The 21,606-nt window shown below is 39.9% G+C and overlaps 1 protein-coding gene across 8 annotated transcripts in view; it reads left to right on the plus strand.

The window, feature by feature from the left end:
• The window catches only part of PPP2R2C (protein phosphatase 2 regulatory subunit Bgamma), a 207,936-nt gene that overhangs the window by 183,382 nt on the left and 2,948 nt on the right, over positions 1–21,606 (plus strand). For all 8 annotated transcript variants that reach the window (XM_032108542.1, XM_032108541.1, XM_032108543.1 and 5 more), the window contains 2 exons: positions 6,769–6,938; positions 11,608–11,699. In XM_032108542.1, the coding sequence (XP_031964433.1) occupies positions 6,769–6,938; positions 11,608–11,699 (262 nt within the window). The remainder of the gene's footprint in view (positions 1–6,768; positions 6,939–11,607; positions 11,700–21,606) is intronic.

Here is a 21,606-nt window from a genome sequence, read left to right on the forward strand (position 1 = left end):
ATACTCGGAGGAAAGAGAAAAGCCTGAAGCAATGGTAAATGATTTATGATTGAAGAGGTGTTTCGTTAACCCCTCTCCCCCAACCACACACAGATAAAGCAAATAATTGCTGTAAGATTGATTTAATTATTCAGTCTATTAAAATTCCTGTCTTGTTTGCTTAATTTTTTTGATAGCAACAAATACTGCTTTTTAATGTCTCATGAAACCAGCTTTCAAGATCTTATTTCACTGGGGGAGAAAAAACCCACTTATCACTAGTCTTATATATTAAGATCAGAAAGACTTACACATCAGTTTGGCTGTAGAGCAGTAGTAGTTTTATGTCCCAGTAACTCCTTGGGATTGCTCACAACATGTGGCATTAAACATGCACGTAAGTCTTTGTGAGACCGAGGTTTAAAGAGGCTTGATCTTCTAGATTGACTTCGTGTTTTTTCAATTCCTTTTCTCTCTTTAACACCATTTCTCTTTATTAACAAACTCACTGGTAAAGTTATACTAATCTAAGCAACTCTGTAGTGAAGCTCCCACCCACTGATCTTCAGCTATTGATCTGGCTTTGCCTTTCAGCACTAATGCACCCTCCCTCATGGTTTGTGACAAGCTGCGGCAACTCAGTGCAGATGGTAAAACAGATTCTTAAATATTGATTTGAGGCTCCACTTTAAAAAGCCGTGCTCTCTAGAGGTATTGATGAGAAGCCTGGTTTTGATAGTGGGTCATTGGATAAAGGAATGCTGTACAGTAGGTGAAACTTCAGCCTTGATGTAGGGTCAGAAATTTGCTTTGAGTCAAAGAAGGAAAATGATGTGTAAGTGACCAGCACACAAAGAGGTGCCCTCTGAATTATATAAAAGCAAGTAGAAAATCTAAGTATAAAAAGGTGCTTTTTTTAGTTTAAAACAGGATAAGCAGCTACAGGCTATGGTAATATAAAATGTTAAACAAATATGTCTCACAAAATAATTGTATTTAGATTGCTTATGAAAGCAGATTTAAAAACTACTTATCATGTATAACCATATTAATCAGTATAGACCAAGATTGTCACATTAGCAGAATATTCTATTATTGAAAGAGAATTTCCAAGGGAGATGAATGTATGAGTGGATTGGCTTAATACAAAACAATAAAACATTCAGAGATAGTCGAAGATAGACTAAATAATAATGGTAAATCAAATTATTATCATGAATAATGAAGCTAAAAGGCATAAAGAGACCATGAATTTCAATGGGAGCTTGCAGTTTGACTTGATTCACTTAGAATGAACACAGGAACTCTTTTGTATGAAATCCTAAAATAGATTTTAAACAGTGCATACAAATTACTATAGCTGGGCACATCAGAGGTCCTTCTAGCCCAGTGTTCTGGCTCTAATATTGGCAGTAGCAACATCAACTGAAAATGTAAGAACAGACTAAGTGTATAATCTTCACGCTCTGCAGTCTGCAGTTGGAAACTTGAGGTTCAGGGACCTTAGTGGAAGTGAACTTACTGCATTTAACAATACTGAAATGGATGTTTGAGGTTTTTTCTTTCCTTTAAGTTGTGCAGTTACTTTTGAACCTGTGTATATTTTTTACCATTCACAGTATCTTTCAGTAAAGTCTTTAGTATGTTAATTAGGCACAGTATGAAGAACCATCTTCTCTCTGCTTACCCTTTCCTAGTTTCACGTGGTGACCCCTACTTGTGGATTGGAAGAGACAGTGTACGCAGTGAACTGTCATTCCCTATTCATGCTTTCCATGCCACTCTTAATTATGACTCCCTCAGTCTTTCCTAGGTTGAGAGACCCCAGTCTCTTTAGCCATTCCTTGTGTGGAAGTAATTTGGTACTTCTGGTTATTTCTATTGCCCATTTTTATGTCTTCTTGAGATCTCTACCACATTGGAGATAAGCCCAGAACTATGCTTAGCTCAAGATGTAGCGTTTCTTGAATTAAATGACACCAAAACAATGGTTTCTGTGTTGAATGTTATGAACAAGTGTCATGTACTTAAAAAAAAAAAAAAAAGAATACTTACATTTTGATAGAAATTCAAATGAAATTTAGTTTTAAGGTTTTTATGCTAATCTTGGTGAAATATGTGTGATAGAGCAAATTACAGCTGACCCAAGAATAGTGCAAATTTGCCATCTAAAAATATTACAGTATAGTTAAATAATTTGTTATTTTGGTTAAATTTTTTTATTTATCAGCTATTAGGAAAGCATATTGGTTCTTGTTCCTTTTCTTACTGCGGCTAGTTTGTCAAGACCAATGAAATTCCATATGTTTCAAAGTACTGTTTTCCAATATGTTTTAATCAGGCATTGAAGCCATTTTTGTTTGGGATCTGGAATTAAATAGGGGCTTAGTTTAAATGATAAATTATTTGGCCTGGGACTGAACCTGTTTTCTGTGTTTATGAAATTAAAGCCCAGTGAGAGATTACCTGATCCACCACTGGTATTTCCAGGTCCAGTTGAAATAGACCTGTTTGTGTACCAGTGTAACCCAGAAGTTTATCTGTAATAAGTTCTTAATTCAGTCTAGCTGCAGAGTGTTTGCTTGCTTATATAATAAAAATGAAAAATTGTTTTCTCTATCATGTTCCACCAACTTGGTTTGCCCTGGTCTTCACAGTCCTCTCCCTCTCAGTAACCACACTGCCTCCGTTTCCACTGTTGCCAAAGCTGTCTTCATCCCTTTGTAACAGTGACCCTTGAACAGGAACTGGATGAATTTCTAAATCCATCAGCTGTCTTTGGAGGAAGGGAGAGATTTATTTCATGGTGCAGGATTTCCAATGATTTAAATCTAAGTAACAGCAAAGGCTATAAAATCAGAAGTTTTCAGGACAGGATGCAAACTATAAACAGTATCCTCTTAAAAAAAAGCTTTCATAGGTTATTATTTGTTCATAGGTAGAAAGAAAACAGTGGGGATTTTTTGCTAGAGGGAATGAGTCTTTAAAGCTGTTTATAATTTTATCCTCTGACTGATGGAATTTCTTACAAAATCTGTGGAGCAGATTTCTGTTCATCTTCAAGTTTTCCTTCTTGTGATGATTTCAGGAGGAAATATATAGGAGGAAATATATCAGATTGTGACACTGCACCCACCATATAAGACAATTTTAGCATTATTTTTGATAATTTTTAAAGTTCACATATGCCAGAATTTACACCCTGCAATGATTAAAAGCTCTGCCCAGCTACTTGTTTAGAACTGAACTTGAAAATTACTTTGGGTTGTTTTTTTTTTTTTTAATTGGATGTATCTTGTCCAATATATGTCAGTTTCAGGTGTGTGGAATCAGGCCCATATTGATGGGAAGTTTGAGGTGGCAGCACCTGTGACCCCCAAAGTACAGATGAGAGCCACAAGGTGTTAGTGCGCCACACTTCTTTTAGCTCCTCCTGAGGCATCTGCTTTCTTTTGGCCAGTGTCTTGGGGGGAAGCTGTGAGATGGACCTTTCCACCTACTCTTGCAGTTCCTGGCCATTTTTTTTTAACTTTAGACGTCTGCATATATTTCTGCATGATAAACGCACACATTAGAGATGCCTTTCCTATCCACTGGAAAAGGAAAGTCTCCATTCTGCATTAGATCAGAGAAATTCACAAGGAAACAAGAATATTTTTTAGGAGGGATAAGAGTTTGTTTTTCAGCAGATGGCACTTCCTTTAAGAAAGAAGCAGCGTATTTTTATGCTACAGATTTTCTTCAGGATTCAGGAAAACAGAGCACTGGCATGTATCCTTCAATGAACCCATCCTTCTCTGCAAAGTCTGGACTTCTCTGAGAAGCTACTGTGGTTTTTAACTTGTGAGCAGGAAGCTGTGCAGAAAGGAATTGAGCATTTTTATTTCCCTAAGCAGACTTCTCAGTTTAGCCATGTATCTGCTGGAGGCATAAGGGGCAGGAACAGTGTCTTCCTGGAAGGCTCCTCTTTAAACACTGGCTGTACTCAGAGATTTGCTCTACTTCCCTCTATAATCCCATTATATTTCTCTATACCAGAGTCCTGTCATCGAGGTCACATTTAAGTCTGAGTCACGTGAGAACTCAGCACATCATGTTATTTGTGATTCCTATGTTCATTAAGTAGCTAGACAGGTAACTTTGTGTCTTTCACATAAATAGCACTGTGACCATTATCAAGAACAATAGTAATGAAAGTTAAATACCCTTTTGTATGGTAGGTGTTAGTTATTAAGAAATTAATGATGGAATTAGTCAAAGAATATAATAGAATCCATAATCAAATGTCAGCAAAGTTCAGATCTAACAAGATTTATTTAGATACAGAGAAGTAAGCTAGATTTGAAATCTCGTGTTTCGGATACTGATTGCTCCTGGGTGTAAGAGCAGCCTCCAAAAGATAAGTCTTAATAGTAATAAACAGAAAATGTGTTTTGGAAACCATGGGCTAGATCAATGGGGTTTTTTTCCTATCAGCGTTGGAGAGGTCAGGGCTGAATTTGAATTGGTTGCCTGAACTGAAGTCCATGTCACAAGGCTGTCCCTTCACTGCTGTTCTGTTTCCAGTTTCTCAACTTGTATTAGCCAAACTGAAGAAAGATGGTGCTTTTTTGCAGTATGTGTATAAGCTTATGTTTATGCTAAACCAGAAATAGCCAAGTCCCAAGAACACTCTTTTTCATCTTCATTTCCTGAGGCTAATGGCCTGTTCTGGTTGCTCAGGCAGGTGCTGGTAGTTGCTAAGCTTTCTCTTCTTTTCACTGGGAGCTGTTCCTTAATTTCCTGTAAGAATTTTCCTGCATTGGTTATGCTGACTAGAGGAACTATCTCCAAAGAGTTGCTGCTACTAAAATTTCTACTGCTATCTTTATTTCTGTAGTGATACAAGACTTTCATGCCTCTGTTAGTTCCACAGTTAATTAATCTAAGTCTTTCTAATACTTAACACAGTAAGCATAGAAAAGCAATAAATGGGGCAGATAAAGAATGAAATGGTTTAATCTCATTAATTAACAAAATAGAGAATATTCATGTACAAATATCACTTCTCTTCTAATCACTGGGAGTTGGATGAGCCACATCGAGCCAAGAAAATATATCTAAGCTACAAATTAAGGTGTAGTTCAGTTAGTGTGGGGTTTTTTTTTTTCTTTCCTGGTTTTAATAGCAGCTTCACATCATAATTAGGAGGATGAAATTCCTGCCAGCCAAGTCTATAGTTTGGACAGATTAAAGGGAAGAAGTATGAGAAATGATAATTGCTTTGTGCTCATCAGACTTCTCTTGCAAATCTGACAGGATAATTACAAAATACCTGCTTTGCAGAATGTCTAGGCAAAATTTTAAAGAGCTATTTAAAGTTGTTCGTTTACAGTCTATCTGAAAGAAAAGTTTTTTCCCCTTTTTGAAGTAGTTCATTACTGTTCAGATGTGTGGTGCACATGTTTAAATATAGACCTTATTCTCATGTGCACGCCTGGCTGCATTCCACTGCCCACCCCCAAAGAAAATTGCCCATAATTTTTTGCGTTACCCCACATACTTCACCCACATACTCACCCTTAACTTTCAGCAGAACATTATTTCACCTAACGGAAGCTAACCTTGTTGCTTCCAACAGTCTGAATCATAGTCATGGAGAAAATAATTGAGAGAGAAATGTTCCAGTGGACTACATAAAAACCTTTGTTTTGACTGACAATAAAAAATTTTTCTACTTTCAGCATGTTTTCATGTTTCATCACATGGCTTTTCTTCACCTGCTTTTGAAACTTGAAAATGACATTCACTAAATTGCCAGTTTTCAAACAGTATTCTAGGCATAGGTCCCAAAACCCTACTGATTTTGCTGAGAGTTAAAAGACCCTGAAAGCCTGACTTTCTACTGTAGTTCACCATAGAAGTCAGTTGGATCACAGGGCCACAGGTACCTGCAGGAAGACAACAGAATTGCTCTAGGCATCTGTAAGGTAGGGCTAGAGTCATCCAGTATCATTCTTATGTACAGTTGAACAGGGATGACCAATCTCATAGCTACAAGAGCTGGATTTTCATGTATGGACATCGTGTAAGCAATATTTCATGACCTGCTGTCTTGTCAGATTGCACAGAGCTGCTGACATTCACATTCAGTGAGTTCAGTCCTTTCCAGAGCTGTCAGCAGTTGCACATCAACTATGTAGTTCATGCATCCACATGGTAAACCCCTGTCTATTTTATGCTCACCTCTTAGGAAGAGGTAATTGCAATTTGCAATTGCTTTTTAAAATTCTCATGCTTAGTCTCAGATGCTTTCAGACATGACCAATGAGTAGCCTGCAACCAGGCCAGCTGGTTCTGGCAAGCAGGGCAGGCTTTGAGTAAACACATCTCCCAGAGATGCCAGGACTGTTGTGAGACCACATATACATACCTCTCATGTGACAGGGACACCTGGATTTTGGTTATGTTGGGAAATGGGGTATGCAGACCCCAGAAAGGATGAGCAAGGCATGAACTGTCTTGCTATAGGGTTCTGTAGTCAACTAACCAGTGTATTTGCAGAATTTCCTGAAGTTATGCTTTGAGTCCATAGCCATAACATTAATTATTGTAATGTTTAAAGCTTACAGTTTGTATTTTTATATAAAGTTTAAAAAATAAAGTAAGTGCTGGACATATGATTAATTCTGTATCGTGTTCCTTGGTAGATTGAATTATATTTCACAAGAAATGCACACTTCAGATTGTACAACAGAGCAAATTTTTTTACAATTCTGATTTCTGTCTTGCTTCTTTTTCTTTGAACAGTTTATGAAGAACCAGAAGACCCCAGTAACAGATCATTTTTTTCAGAAATTATCTCTTCAGTGTCAGATGTCAAATTCAGTCACAGTGGTAGATACATGCTTACAAGAGATTACCTCACTGTCAAGGTTTGGGATCTGAACATGGAAACAAAGCCTGTAGAAACGTACCAGGTAGGAATCTCCTACATCTTAAAATGCAACATTATAAAAGGATCTCACTATTCGAAAACTGGATGTTTCTGTAAACTTCTCATTACTTTATCTGAGAAGCAGAAAGCTAAGAGAATTAATCAAGGTGGTTAAAATCCTCACAGTGGCATCCTTACAGCAGGAAAAGGGCAATCGCAGCATTAGTAAGGAAGTGTAAAGCCTGGGCAGTCAAAGTTGCACTCCCTGTGGATTAGGGTCTTGAAAGAAATGATTATTCTAAAAGAGAAATCATCTCTTCACTTTGGCATCTGCTTTTAAATGATGTATTTCACTACTAACATTTAAAAGTAACTGAGGAAAAGATTTTGTATGTTGCTTAGAACTCTGCTTCTGCTGGGACTGCTGAGAGTTTACAACTTTGTCATTTCCGAACTTCCTTTTACAGCTTGATCTGTGTGTTTCTCCCTTGTCCCTAGTTCTAGAAGTGATCCGTGTTAAACCCTGGCATCACCACTGATGCAGCAGCTCACAAATGCCAGACACACACATCTGGTTGCCTGAATTCATTGCGATATTATCCAGACAAAATGCCAGTGGCTCCAGCCAGTGCTAAGTTTGTACTCTGACATCTGTTATGTTTGGCAATAGAGGGCTGAGCTTACATTTTTTGACTCTGGCTCAAAGAAGGAAAATATGTCTGTGACACAGAAGCTGCTTGTTATGAAAATGCAGTAAGAAAAAAACTGTTAAGTTACCTAAAAAAGTGTATGCAAAGTAGGAAAAATGCCGTTCATCTGGCTTGTGCTGCGTACTGAGAGACAATCCTGTGACAGTGCTGGATCAGTCCCTTGTTTTCTGTGTCTAAATAATGGCAGGTGGGATACATTGGTTCACAGTAACTATAATTAAGATTGGTTTTAAAATAACATGATGAGAGTTTGATAGCATTTCTTGTCAAAACAAACAAAAATTTCCAGTATTTGTTAGCTAGCATTCAGTAAACAGAGTGGGCCCCAGTGTTTTTCAGTGCACCCATTACATTTCAGTGTATAGCATTCACTGTTCAATGTGTTAATATTGGAAAGTCTGAGCCTGTTTACCTTTAAGACTACAGAATTGGGTTTGCTCTTAAAATGGCAGTGCTTGTAATGCTAAATGTGTTAGAAATGTTGATATGCCATGAAAATGGAGTGGGAGGGTAAGGGCGAGACTGTGTTTTATATAACATAATAGAATCTCGGGTTTTGGGAACTTAGGTAATATATTATTTTATACCTATGCTAATTTAGTAGGCAGCCTTGTCCCTGGGGAGGAATAGCTGGTCAAGCCAACCTGTTTGTCTTGATTTTGACACCTGCTTTTATTTCCTCATGTAGGCAGCTGCGAAACAAGCTGGCCACTTTTAAATCAGTCTGACACCCAACAGTAGGGCCAATTAAAAAGTTATATTTCTTCATGCTGAGATGGGAAAATGAGTACTGATAATTGCAGTCAGAAGTTTATAGAGGAAAAAAACCAAGAACCACAACAACAAAGCCCCTTATATAATATAAAAAAAATACAACTAAATATTTATTTATAAATAAATATAATACTGTTCTTACCACCTTACTTAAATCTATGGATTGCCTTTCATTTTCAAATATCTATCCAGTGCCTTGTAAAGAATATACAGATGTGTTGTTGAGCATTGCAGTGGACTAAAGGAGAATCTGGAACTCAGGGGGCCTTGGGAAGCCAATAGCACAGGATGCCATAGAATTCGTGTGATCCAGCTGCTCTGAGAACCTTTCATGTTTTTAAGCTGCAGAGAGGAGAGAATTCTGTCTTTAAAAAAAGTGGTTTAAATTGCTCTCTTAAATAATTTGTCTCAGAGATATCTCTCTCTCACATACCTAAATCTCATATATAAACTTGGCAATTTCTCAAAAGGTTTTTTGGGGTAGATCACTGGAAGGCAACAAATAAACCTAACATTTTCATTTTATGTATCCACGTAATTATGAGGACAAGTATATCATTAAAAGATTAAAAGATGTTCATTAAAAGATTGAATTTCTCATTTCATCCACTGCATGGTAGCCACTTAGATATTGCCTAGCTGCAATAGTGAGGGTCACAACAGGAGATTTCACACAGAGTTGTAATAAAGAGCAGAATCCATAACTGTACTGCTTCATTATCAGCTTACAATTTTAACATTAGAAAAATGGCAAACAAAAATTAATTCCTCATGCAGGTTTTTTTTCCTATCAGTGCTGTGGCTCAAAGAATGCTATTGAATAGAGCAGCTGTTGCAGCCCTGCTGAACACATTATCTGCTGACAATGTTTCAACATGATTTTCTCCTGTTTGTTTTGCACAAAAGAAAAAAGGGCAGAGTATGGTCACTGGACAGCACTAAAAGAGCAATGCGGTGGAATGGTCAGTGCCTGAGTGTTGCAAGGCAGCCCTGCCTCACAGGTTACTCTTCTGGTGCTGCCAGGTGAATTACCCCAGCAGAAACCTTAGGAGCAGTAAGGTGAGTGCATTCATAGCTGGTAATAGCTTGATCCACTTTTGGCAGGCTCTGTAGCATAGTGATTTGGACCATGCATCACCAGTGCAATTCCTGGTTGTGTCTATTCAGTCCCAGTAAAACAGGTCCCTGCGTAGCTGTGTTGCTGTGTTAGTCTGGAGCACAGAATTGCTAAATAATTTCATGAGGGTCAGACCTGAAACATTGCCGTGAAGAAAAGGTTCTTGGTAATTAGGAATGAATTTGGTTTGCATTCAAGTACTATTGATATGTGGTAAGAACAATGTATAACAGACAAGGCAAATCTGATTTTACCCTCGGTAGTGGCACATGAATATGCAAACAGTGAAAATTAAGTGTTTCTTCCAGTTAGTTTTTCATAGTCTCTCTGAGGGTCTGAATGTGTTCAAATGTGGTAATCAAAAGGTCCACATAAAGAACAAGGTGGTTGTCCAAGGCAGTAGGGTGAGTCTGACAGTCTTGACAAGGTAAGACATCTGAGACAGGAATTGCAAAATGCTTTTGGACAAAGAAGATAGAAAGGCACAGCTCCAAGCTGTGGAGTTGGACACACTTTGCACAGGGTGTGTACATGACAGTGGTCATGACAGATGGCTGCTGGAAATGGTAACGAGAGAAAGACCTAGAAATGACAGTCAGGGAGGCAAATGTGATCTACTTCCTTCTGCCTTACGCAGCCTTTCTATTTCTTCCAAGTATTGGGAGCTCACAAGCACGACAAAGGAAAGAATTCCAGTTCTGTAACAAATTACACTGCTAACATAAAAAGGTTTTAGGTAAGAGAAAAGGAAAGGATTTAATTGCAGAGAGTGTAGGAAACTGCATCAATAGTAAAAGTGTTCTGACCTATTGCTCGCTGTGACGGTAAATGCATTTAATTGTGAAATGTTCTCCTCCATTTGCCAATTAATTGCTGTATAAGACATTATCTGTTAATGTACAGTTCAGTGTTCATTCATTTATTAATGAAAATTGATCCATAACAAAAATGTATAATCCTTAATAACCTTACATTACAAATATTCTTTGGATACTGTACAATTTGACTATGGAAAATGGGTCAGTTTAAAGAAAATATAAGTGAAAGGTCATTGTCCCTCATCTGGTCTTGATAGAAGTTATTTTACTAGAAGAAATGTTTGTGCTCTCGGGCCAGAGGAGAATGCTGAGCAGCCATGAGCAGGAATAATTTCACTGGCTTGCAAGAACCTGTAACCTCAGGATGGCAGAGCTAAATTATACCCCTGTTCCATTGGATTGGTGTGTTTCTCCAAGACGTCACCTACACATCTTTGTTTTACAGTTTCTACAGCAGCTAGAAGAAAATATCAGGAGTAGAAGTGCATTAGTAAATTTATCTAGGCAGGAATTTTCTACCACCATATTTCCTTATGGAATAAATCAAATCATCCAGAAGGAAAACTAATCAAATTCAGCAAAAGACTGAAACAGTTGGCATGCTCTTTATAATTGCTGTTCAGCAGAGATGTGTGGCCTAGAGGAGAGAGGTCTTCTGCTGGGTAGTCCCTCTTTTCCAGTGAGTAAATGATAATTTACAATGTTGTTTTTAAGTCTCAGCCAAATATGAGAAATCCTTGGGCTAAATTAGTGTTCTTATTTGCAGCCTGTGCAAGTACAACTTTGTACTGTATTTGGCTTCTGAAATACCTTACAAAAATAAATGTAATACCATACAGGTTCTTTTAATAGAGCCATGTTCTTTCTGCCATAAGTGAGAGTCCACTTATCTTGGAATATGGCATTTTTGTTACTATTTAAATTAGATTTCTTGCACATTAATTAGCACATCTAGGGTATCAGCTGGTGAAATGTCTCTGGGAATTAGGCTAGCACTGAGAAAATCACCCAAGCAGGAAACAAATATGTTGAAGAGGAGTGGTCTGCAGGCTGCTGAGGGAAGCATGTTTCGTGCCTTCCTGCAACAGTAACTCTGTAGCACCTATTAATTGGGCTGTGGAAAAGTACAGTTAGCTTCTTTGGAGTTTAAACACAGTATCTTCTGCAGAGCTGCCAATCTATGCAGCATATTTTGAAAGTGAACGTGGAATATAAAGCAGAACGTGAAGGGCTGGTTGGGGAGTTTTGTATTTTCTTTGATTTCAAGAATAACAGTTATTTTCTTTAAAACAGGTCCATGATTACCTTAGAAGCAAGTTATGTTCCCTCTATGAAAACGACTGCATCTTTGACAAGTTTGAATGTGCATGGAATGGATCAGACAGGTAATCAATCCATCCTTCTGTCCTCATTTAGCAAAAGACCCCCCCCAATGACGGGGAGCAAACCAAAAGTAGTTACCCGTGGTTTTTTTCCACATCAGTGTACGGCATCACACACCAGTGTTTGGGTTGATAGAAGATGTTTGGATGTTTGTGCAGTTGTGTCTCTGACTGCCTTAGACATGATGTATGCCTTAATAACCTTGGCTCATGCCTTGGGGGAAAAAACCCTTCAAATTATGTCCATTTTCACCCAAATCATAAATAGGCTGCAAAAGCTAGAAAGAATGATGCCAACTCACACAATCCCACCGACACACTAAGGAAACTTATGTGATCCTGTATTTGCACATGACCTGCCTCAGAAATTCAGTTCATTTACTGGAAATGGGTGTGAGGAAGGACTGCCACAGGCACCCTCTGATTCTCTGCAAACTGCTGCCAAATGGCACTTCTGATACCTCCCTCCATCAGAGCAGTCCCTTTCCTTATGCACTGACGGAGAGATCCTTGTTTTTATCTTGGACATAATATCTTGTTGAATGTTCTAATGAGACATACTGGCACAAGTCAGAGAGTGCAAGCAAGGATGGAGTGGGCTAATGCCATAATGCTGGCAAACAGTGGCAGTACTTTGTGGAGTAGGAATATTGGACAGGAATGGCTGAGCTCCCAAGAGGACTGGGTTAACAAAAATGGATAAAATCCAAGAGTATAATGCAAGGTAAGGATTTTAGTTAAAAAAAGAGCACAAACCTTCATCTTATCAGTTGGAAACAACTCCCAGGGACATTCATATGCTAGGTGACTGTGGAAGGGATTAGCAGCCTACAAAATGCATGTGAAAGCACAGGAGCCAATATTGAGTGACACAAAGTGACTCTTGGTTCAGCAGAGCTAGGAGCCAAGAGGCAGAAGTCTGGCACTGAGCCTGGAACTGCTCCTTCAGCTCAGTCTCTCATTTGGGAAAAACAGTCTGTCTCATTGTATTGAAGCAGGCCTGCCCACCCTGCAGTGGGCCTGGACTGTGAAACAGGCAGTCTGAGACATCTGTGAAAAAGGCAAATATGATCCTTGAATGAGCAAGACTGGGCTATCCAGCAGAGAGAGAAGTAGTGGTGACATTATGTTGGGCTCTTATTCAAAGACCTTTGAACTGCATTTACACATTTCATGTCCCTCATCTTTAAGGTGGATGAACTAATCGAGCAGATAGACAGCTGCTCTGAAGAAGAGAGGCCAGGACTTTGGTTTTCATCAGCTTAGCAAAGGAGAAGCCAAGATTTTACTTGCTTATATTAAGTATACCAAAGAGATATATGTAGGGAGGAAGAAGATCTAGCTAAGGTAAATGTGAATGATAATGACACAACAGCAAATAGATGTTGAGTGTCAACAGGTAGTTATAACCTGGAAATTAGAGGTAGTTCATACCTGTCTAAACAGTGACAAGCTGTCTTCCCATCCTGAGTGGCGGAGATACAAGAAACCCAGCTGTTCTGATGGTGGTGCTCAGGAAATCTGTGAAAGCAGTTATATGCAACATCGCTTAAAATTACAAGTGTCTGAACTTGGAAGTGCAGAACAAGTCCTGTGTTCCACAAATGCAGATCAAATATTATGCTGTACACTGGGTAAGGGGCACCTTTTCTTTGGACTACTTTCCTTTGCGCAGTTCCTCTACCTGCCCAATGTCTTTGCTAAGAAATGGAACTTTTACCTTGTATCATTCATTGTGCAAATGAAAATTCATATATATTCCATTATCTCTGTTGCCTGCACGCCAGAGTGATGTATTTTCTGACAAGGATTAACTCAGCATTGAGTATCCCCTGTGATACCAACTGCTGGCCGTTCAAAATTACATAGGTGGACCACACTCAGCAAAATACTTCCCAGATTGCTGTCATTGTAACTTGGGCACCAGCTGTTGTGGCTTTGGTACGGTCAAAGATTGGGAATGACTCACAGAAGGTTTAGGGGAAAATCCAAGTTTTGGGGCTTTTCTCTGAAACTCCCAAACCCATACATGAATGGGTGTTTTAGCAGAGGGTTTTCTCAGTGTGGTTACTGCTTGAGTTTGGCACTATTAGAAATTCAAAATTTAAAGCATTTATTGGAAAACACAGTGCTGATCCCTGCCTAAGTCTGGCACAGAACAACAGTGCATTCAAATAATGTAGATATTGTGAAACTTTGAAAAAGATCCAGAACTTTTCAGGTATTTTCAAACAATTTTGCTTATACTTGATGGGAATTCCTAGTGCATTGTGCAGGATGGGCAGCCACTTACTCCCAGGCCTGGAGTCTCTCTCCTCTGGCCAGATGAAGTGCTGCTGTCCTCATTAGTGTGGTAAGACTGCTCTCTGGGTAGTCGCCTGGTAATAATGGAATTCTTGTTCAATATCAGGGTTTAAAGTGAGCGTAATATTTTCATTCCTACTTGACAGATCAGAAAGATCAATGCAGGGAGTAATTATTAAGTGGGAACATTAGATTGTGAGGGCTTCATTTATTGTACTGCCCAGACACTGAGGCGTTATTAGTCATGCACAATTACCAAACCTGTCACTAAACACAATGGGCTACTCTTGACTGTAAAAAACTCTTTGAGTAGAGGAGCTGGAAACATTTGACAAAAGAAAAGAGCTCTCTTTAATTTAGTTGTTTCTTTTTAAGAGTCAGATGTATCAGAACTGATGCTCATCTTTTGATTCGCTCCTCTGAGCTCCTTGCTTATGAGTATGACAAGTATTGCTACACATTACTAGAATATCTTTTTATTGGTAGATCATAGTTTAAATAATATTTAGGTACCAGTACCCCTTAAAAACAGTTCATTTGAACAGTAAGGTCACTTAATTTGAGTCTTTCAGTATGCAGCTTTTTAAAAAGGACTATTACTAAAGGTAAAAATTGCATATTGACAGTTGTACTCAGAAGAGATGCTGCAGTACTTAGATTATTAATCCATCTACATAACAGTAATAACTGCAGTTCTAAACATATTATTTTTATATTTTGCAAGACTTGAAAGCTATAACGACAATTTGTAGTGACAGGATTGTTCAGTTAAAAATGAAAGTGTGTTTATTATTTAGGTGAAAATACTTCTTATTAAGTTTTGTCATTACTAAGAAGTTAATCTAGGCTATCATAGAACCTGATGGTGAAGCTGTTCACAAAAATAATCAACATACGTGAGCTCTGATTAGAACGTGATTGATGCTCAGTTACTCCAATGAACAGGAACTAATACAATCAGACAGAGCTGATCTCATTTGCTGAAGGGCACATTAATCACTATGTACTTTGGCAACAACAGTGGTCAGGGGAGGGAGCCAAGCAGAGGCCTTATACTAATTCATCCAGATGAGCACGTATTATCTGTAGTTGAATATATTACACAAAAATGATGCTATCTTTATTGTATATACATCATTACATGACTAGGTAGAATAGGTGAGCTCTACTTACACAGCAATTTCATTTAGCTCTTCTGTTCACATCCCAAGTCAGGTATTTTAATAATAACCTGGAGGACACTGTTTCCTTCCCACTGTCAACAGCTTTCAGTTTTATCTTAAAAAATAAGCACTTCTGTAGCCTTTTGTAAGGTAAAGAAGCCAGAAAAAAAAAAAAGAAAGGAAAAAAAGAACAAATTCTACATGATAGCAAGTGAATACCTTAGTTAACTATTTTTTTTTTTTAAGATTTCAAATGAATGGGTGTATAGGACCCCTGCCAGGGAGACTTCTAAATACTGCCATGATAAGTGATATGCTGCAAGCAGATGAGTGAAGCCACATACAACTGTTCAGTCAGTCCTGTCCTACTGAACTGTCATTCATCCCCCTGAATATCCATCAGCCTTCACTCTAATTGGGCAGAACTGGCAGATCCCATTGGATGAGATGTTAAGAGTCTATTCCTGTCTGGCAGCACACTCCATGCTGGAGAGCTAGAAGACATCATTTTGTTCTCAAAGCTTGGCATGTCAAATACTAGCTTGGAAGTACTTGGGGATCCCGTGTTCTTCCTCCCAGTCTTATACCAGCCAGCTGTACCAGGATGCCACAACCCTGAATCCTGTGTCTCAAGTTTTTCCAGCAGCCTTTTCCCCAGGAAGTTTAATTAAATTCCTTCTTTGTGATGGGGAGTCAGTCAGACTTTACACAGCCCAGCATACAGGAAAATTTCCCGGTATTTCAGGAGGTCCTCATTGCTTGCAACAGTACTTCTTCCTTTCCCTTTGTTATAATTAATCTTTTTTTTTATTCCTATGAAAAATGTTGTTTAGGAGTTTTTCTGGAACTGACCCTTTTTTTTATTGGATCAGCTTGTCATGAAACCTGATCTGGTGGACCTTACGTGTTAATCCTAGGAGGCTGCAGATGTCCTCTTCTGCACTGGTACACATGGCAGTGAAATACTGAAAATTTAGGGGCTCAAAATATAATTGGGAGACAGTTTCAGGTCAAAGAAAAGCTCTCTTTTCATGCTGGGTGCCTTGAGGGACATCTTTGATGAGATTTGCAAATGTGGGGGCAGGCTCTGGTGGGAGCTGCTCTCTGAGTCTCCTCCCCTCACACCTTCGAAGTCCAAGCCCTGCCTCTCTTGCCCCAGGGAATGATGTTCTGCTGCCACTTCTGTGCTGAGGGGCAGGGCAGCTGGGCTGGTTTGGTTTCTCTTATCACCCTTAAGCCTGGTGTGTTCAGGTCCTTGAAGCCCTGCCAAGCCCTGCTCTTAGTCCTGTCACACCATCCCATGGCTTCCATGGTCTCGTCAGCAGCAGTGAAGGAGGGGAACTATGATACGAGCTGAATTTCTCCAGACAGTAGAAATCTGCAGGTGAGTAAAAGCTTCTATGCATCTAGGAAGACTAATCTGGGCCAGAGCTAGCCCAAAAATTATCAGAGTTTAAAAAAAAAAACAAAACAACAAACTAAACAAGAAAAACAACATAAAACAGTGTGGAGCAAGTATTGGTTTGGTTTTTAAGCCAGCCTTAAAAACCTTAATTCCAGCTGATATCCCCAAATATTCAGGGCAGTCCCTGACATCCAGGAATGCAGCTGAATGGAGCAATTTTGATAAAGGCTGTTGTGTGCAGGGATGGCTGCAACATGGATAACATTTAAGAGATTGACTTGAAGTATGGGAATAACAGATCTGAGAAATACAGAGATATGCCAATTCTTAGTGACTGACATGTTTGATGAAATGTCATTGCCTAAAAATTGTTGTGGAATATCTCATTGCTGGTTAGTAAAATGGTGAAAATCCTATTCAGATGCCTTTGAGGTTGGTGAAGTAGAGAATTTGATGACCACCCAAGAGAAGCAGAACTTTTTAGAGGGGAAAACCCCATGCTGAAGCATTTCATTTAACAGAGTCACTACCAAAACCAAAATATTGAGACTCAGATGTTTAAAAGTATTAGGATAATTAAAGATGCCAAAGCCATCAGTAGTTGAGAGGTTGCTTCTGTAGACCCTAAAACTCCGGCCCTAAATTAAACATCAGTGGTACAATACTGGTGTCATATTTAATAAAATCATTATCCATAGGTAAACATCTGCTCCTTTTGAGTATTACTGTTACAATGCAAGCAGGAGTAACTTTCTTCTCTCAAATCCTCTATTTCAGACAATTTTACAGATTGAAAATTTACTTTTAGGAAAAACAACCCTACCTGAATTATTGCTGGCTACCAGATCAACATGGCACAGTGTAAAGGAGCCTCAGCTGAATGGGAGATGTACAGTTAATGTTCTGCTGATTTGGAAACCACGTCTCCTGCCTAAATGAGCTTTGGTTCTTAGGGATTTGCTGTTTCCCCAGCCTTCAGCCCAAAGAAGGCGGGGGGGGGGTGGGGGGGGGATGCAAGCTAAAACACCTGGACAGCCAAGCAAGTTGTCTGCAAGACTGGAGGGCTGGGGGAGATCACCAAGAAAGGGTGAGCAGTGAGACTTACAGGAGTAAAACAAAGACATGAGAGGGGTGGGAAAAGGAAGAGAGAAGTAGATAAGGTGGGGTTTTTTTTTGATTGTAGAGCAGGATAGATGGAAATGAAAAAAGAGGAGTGGAGAGGAAGAGAAGGGGAAAGGGAAACCTATCTGGAAAGCGTGGTAAAGGCCAGAGTCAGAATTGGAGGGGAAGAAAGGGAAAAAGAGAACAAAACGGTAACTAGGGAGGGAATGAAAAGTCAATCAAAGTAGGGATTGGTCTGCACTGGAGTTTTCCCTTTCCCCTTTTACCTTCTGTAATAATACATTTGGCACTGTTGTTACAGAAAAAGGAGGGGTAAGACTGGGTCACTGCGACCCCGCATGAGGACTGAAGTTTGGCAGTGAGATGCCTCAGATCACATCATTGATAAGCAAGCATGCCCAGTGTCAGTGCAGGCAGGAGGAAATTCTGGGTTGTCACTCCAAACACACATACCTGAAGAATTGCCTGGACCTTGCTTGGAGCAGCTTGAACAGAGGTAGCAGAGAATATTCCGGGTGCTCTGCAGAGCAGCCCCGCTTGGAGAGGAAAATGTGTTCCCTGCCTGGGGCAGCGCAGGAGGGTTAATGAGGGACTGTGCAAATGCAGGGGCCTGCAGGTATGGGGTGTTGTCTCTCCTTCCAGAGCACTGGCTGGGCTGAAGAGGGTGAAATGTAGTAGTGGTAGTCATGCTGCAGCCATTGGGTTTTTTCCCTGCTTTTTTGTTTGGTTGGTTTGGCAGGGTGGGGTGTGATGTTGTTTGGGGATTTTTGTGATCATGCTGCCTGTAGCTGTGGTGGTTTGAGCTGATGCAGTCAGGCTGAAGCTTTGCTCCAGCCTGAGCTATCAGTACACTGCTCCTCGGGGTGCACTGGAGCGTGTTCTGCGTCCTAAATACCGCTGCATGACAGAGATGATGGTACCTCTGACCTTGTGTAGCACAACTTGTAAACCCGCCTTCTAAAGAAAATTCAAGGTGGTTAGACACAACTTTCCTGGGCTGCTGCCTTACACACCTATGAAGTAGTGTGGGCTGTTTTGGATGAAGGGCTTTGGTTTCTTGAAACAGCCTCTCTTGCAAGGGTTTTGTGCAAGCCCTTATCATAACACTGCTGTGCAGAGCAGTGTCTGGGAATACAGAACAGACTCCTCCTATATTGAGCTGTAATTTATATTCTACTATTTATAAAAAAAAAAATCTCCTTATCGCATGGACTCCACTATTGCACATTGTATTTTCCTGAACAGAAAAAAATTGCAGGATTACATCTAGTTTCTACTCTCTTTTATTACTTTAAGCAGCAGGTAAGGTTATAATCCATCTGTGTTTGTGACCTTGAACAAGAATGGGCACTTTCTCATTTACATAATGCTGGTTTTTACTGAGCCATTAAACTGCAGAAAAATAGGGCCAGCATGAAAAGTAGTCATCCACATATGTTAAAAAAAAAACTGCAGTAAATCCAACTGAAGAAAGACTTTAAAAAATATGCAAGAGTTCAAGAAATTAAAAAGCAAATGGACTGTAAAGGCAGTTTTACTGCAAGCAAAATCTTCTAAAATAAGATCCTTAACAAACACCTCTCTCTGCATTTGGTGCACTGGTACTCTGCCAGCATGAAAACTGCTTCCTTGACAGTTCCTGCCTCCATCAGGGGGGATGCTCCTCTTTCCCCTGGGAGCCACAGCTCTGCAGCCCATGGCACAGAGGTGCCCCTGCACTATGAACCTGTTTCAAAATTTTGCCTGGGAGAAAATATACAGCTGGACTGTTTGCATCACAAATTGTGTATGTTAGTGCTGAGATATGAAATAACCTCAACTTTCTCATGTTGCAAATAACCATTACAGAAGGAGCTGTAATGACAAGACATGGTGATTTGGAAGGAATGAAACATTTGATTTACTGCTGTTGATTCAATTTCTGAAATGGGCACTAATCTTGATCAATAGACTTTCTGCGGCTTCTGGGATACATTTTATCAAGCTGTCACACTGACTCCTATTTTTTAACTTGTGAGGTTGTTAACTTGTGCCTTGCTAGGCAGGATTGCGCCAGGCCTTTGTGGGTGCGGAGTGAAAGGGAAACCTCTCCGCAGGCAACCAGGGGCGGGTCCTACGGCTGGAGAGCAGCAAGGAGCTCCCTGCCAGGGCTGGATGGGGCTGCGTGTGGACAAGTGCCCCTGTGCATCCCCCCAGCAGCGAGCTTCCTGCAGGTCTCCAGGAAGCAGCCCCTCTCCGTGAGATGAAGGCTGTAGGGGAGCTCTCGCCCAGGGCAGTGCGCGCTGGGTCTCTGTGCCGCGCCGTCTGGTTCGCAGCAGTTCCCTTTGGCACTTCAGGAGCTGCGCAGAGCTCAGTGTGGTACCAGCTGCCATCCGACTGCAGTCAGCAGACATGGAAGCAGGGTGGATCTGGGTGATTCATTCCCAGTGTACAAACCCAGCTCACCCACTCCAGTTACCCTGCAGCAGCTCTAGAGCCTGCGCTGCTCTCAGTCCCCAGCTGTAGCCGCAGCAGTGAGGGGCACAGCTCACATTTGTGCTTTCCCCGTGTATCATTCATTTGTATTACAGTCGCTCCTAATGGCCCCAAATGAGATCAAGACAGCGCTGGCTGGAGGCTGTGCACACACTGTAAGGCACTCCTGAATCCAGGAGCTTCTAATCTAATCAGCTAGTGAGTGTCTGTATGGTGGAGAGTATGGCTTATGCCTGTGAGTTCTCCCATATTCTCCCATATGCTCCATGTTTCCGTGGCCAGTCTGCTGCTCAACACAATTTCCTCCCCCCTAACAGTAAAGTGTGAAAGCAGCTGTCATTTGAGATGGAGGTTTGTTTATTAATGCTACACACGTCAAATTCTTTTGGGCTCTATTAGAAAGGCAAATAGTTCCTGATTGCCTGAGTCTTAAAACTGTACAGCTTTTTCTGTGAAGACCTGACCATTTGGGGTGGATTCCCTCTTACAGAATGGAAATTCAGAACAAAACCGTCCTGGGGCTGAGATAGGAGAGTACAGAATGGCCCTAGTTTCACATATGGAAAAAGTTCACAGAGGATGAGCTTTCAAACAAGGCTCTGAAATCCATGATTATGCTAATCCAATAACCTGAGGGCCATGGATGAAATCCTGAATTCATTAAAGTTAGTGACAAAATATCCTCCCCTAGGGACTAGGGGAATGAAGCAACTGACAATCCATTATTTCAAACTGCAAGCTGATTAATGAGGTAATTTTTATACAGATCGAGGTATGTTTTCTGTCCCCTTCTCCCAGACCCAGAAATATATCCTGACTTGATGTTTCATTCAAACTTTATATAAGAGATGCCAGAATCCTGACACCAGTGTGTTTATTTCTAAGAAGCATTGTAGATACAAATTTTAGTGATGTCTGGACTTGCAAGGTCTGTGGCTTCAGCAAGGGAAAGAGTTTAATCTGGAAAGAATTTACATGTGCAAACTCAATGTGATTTTTCAGAACCTTTCAAAACACCCTTCTTCAAAATATTCTTTAAAATATATAATTATTTACTAAACCTTACTGTTGTATCAAAAGATTTGAAATACGTAGGAATTTTTTTAGACTATTTCTGGAATCATGGTAAAACTCAGCTGTTATTAAAGGTAAAGCTCCAGAGAAAGGGAAAAAGCCTGAAATATATGATCCTTAAGCACTCATAAAAAGCTGGAGGGTAATTAAAAATGACTTATTAAAACATGTTGCTTGTATTATCTTATGATGTGATTATCATGATGTCGAGGAGTGGTCATTATTGGGGGTAACTGTAATTTTCATTGAATAATATGGAAGGGGAAGGCATTGGTAGAAGAAAACCATTAATTCTGGGGAGTACTGAGAAAACCCCTGTTTTTTTCTTATTCTTTCCTGTCTGAAATCCTAAGGTTAAACTCAGCTG

The sequence above is a fragment of the Corvus moneduloides genome, chromosome 5, assembly GCF_009650955.1.
Source record: "Corvus moneduloides isolate bCorMon1 chromosome 5, bCorMon1.pri, whole genome shotgun sequence".
NCBI lineage: Eukaryota > Metazoa > Chordata > Aves > Passeriformes > Corvidae > Corvus > Corvus moneduloides.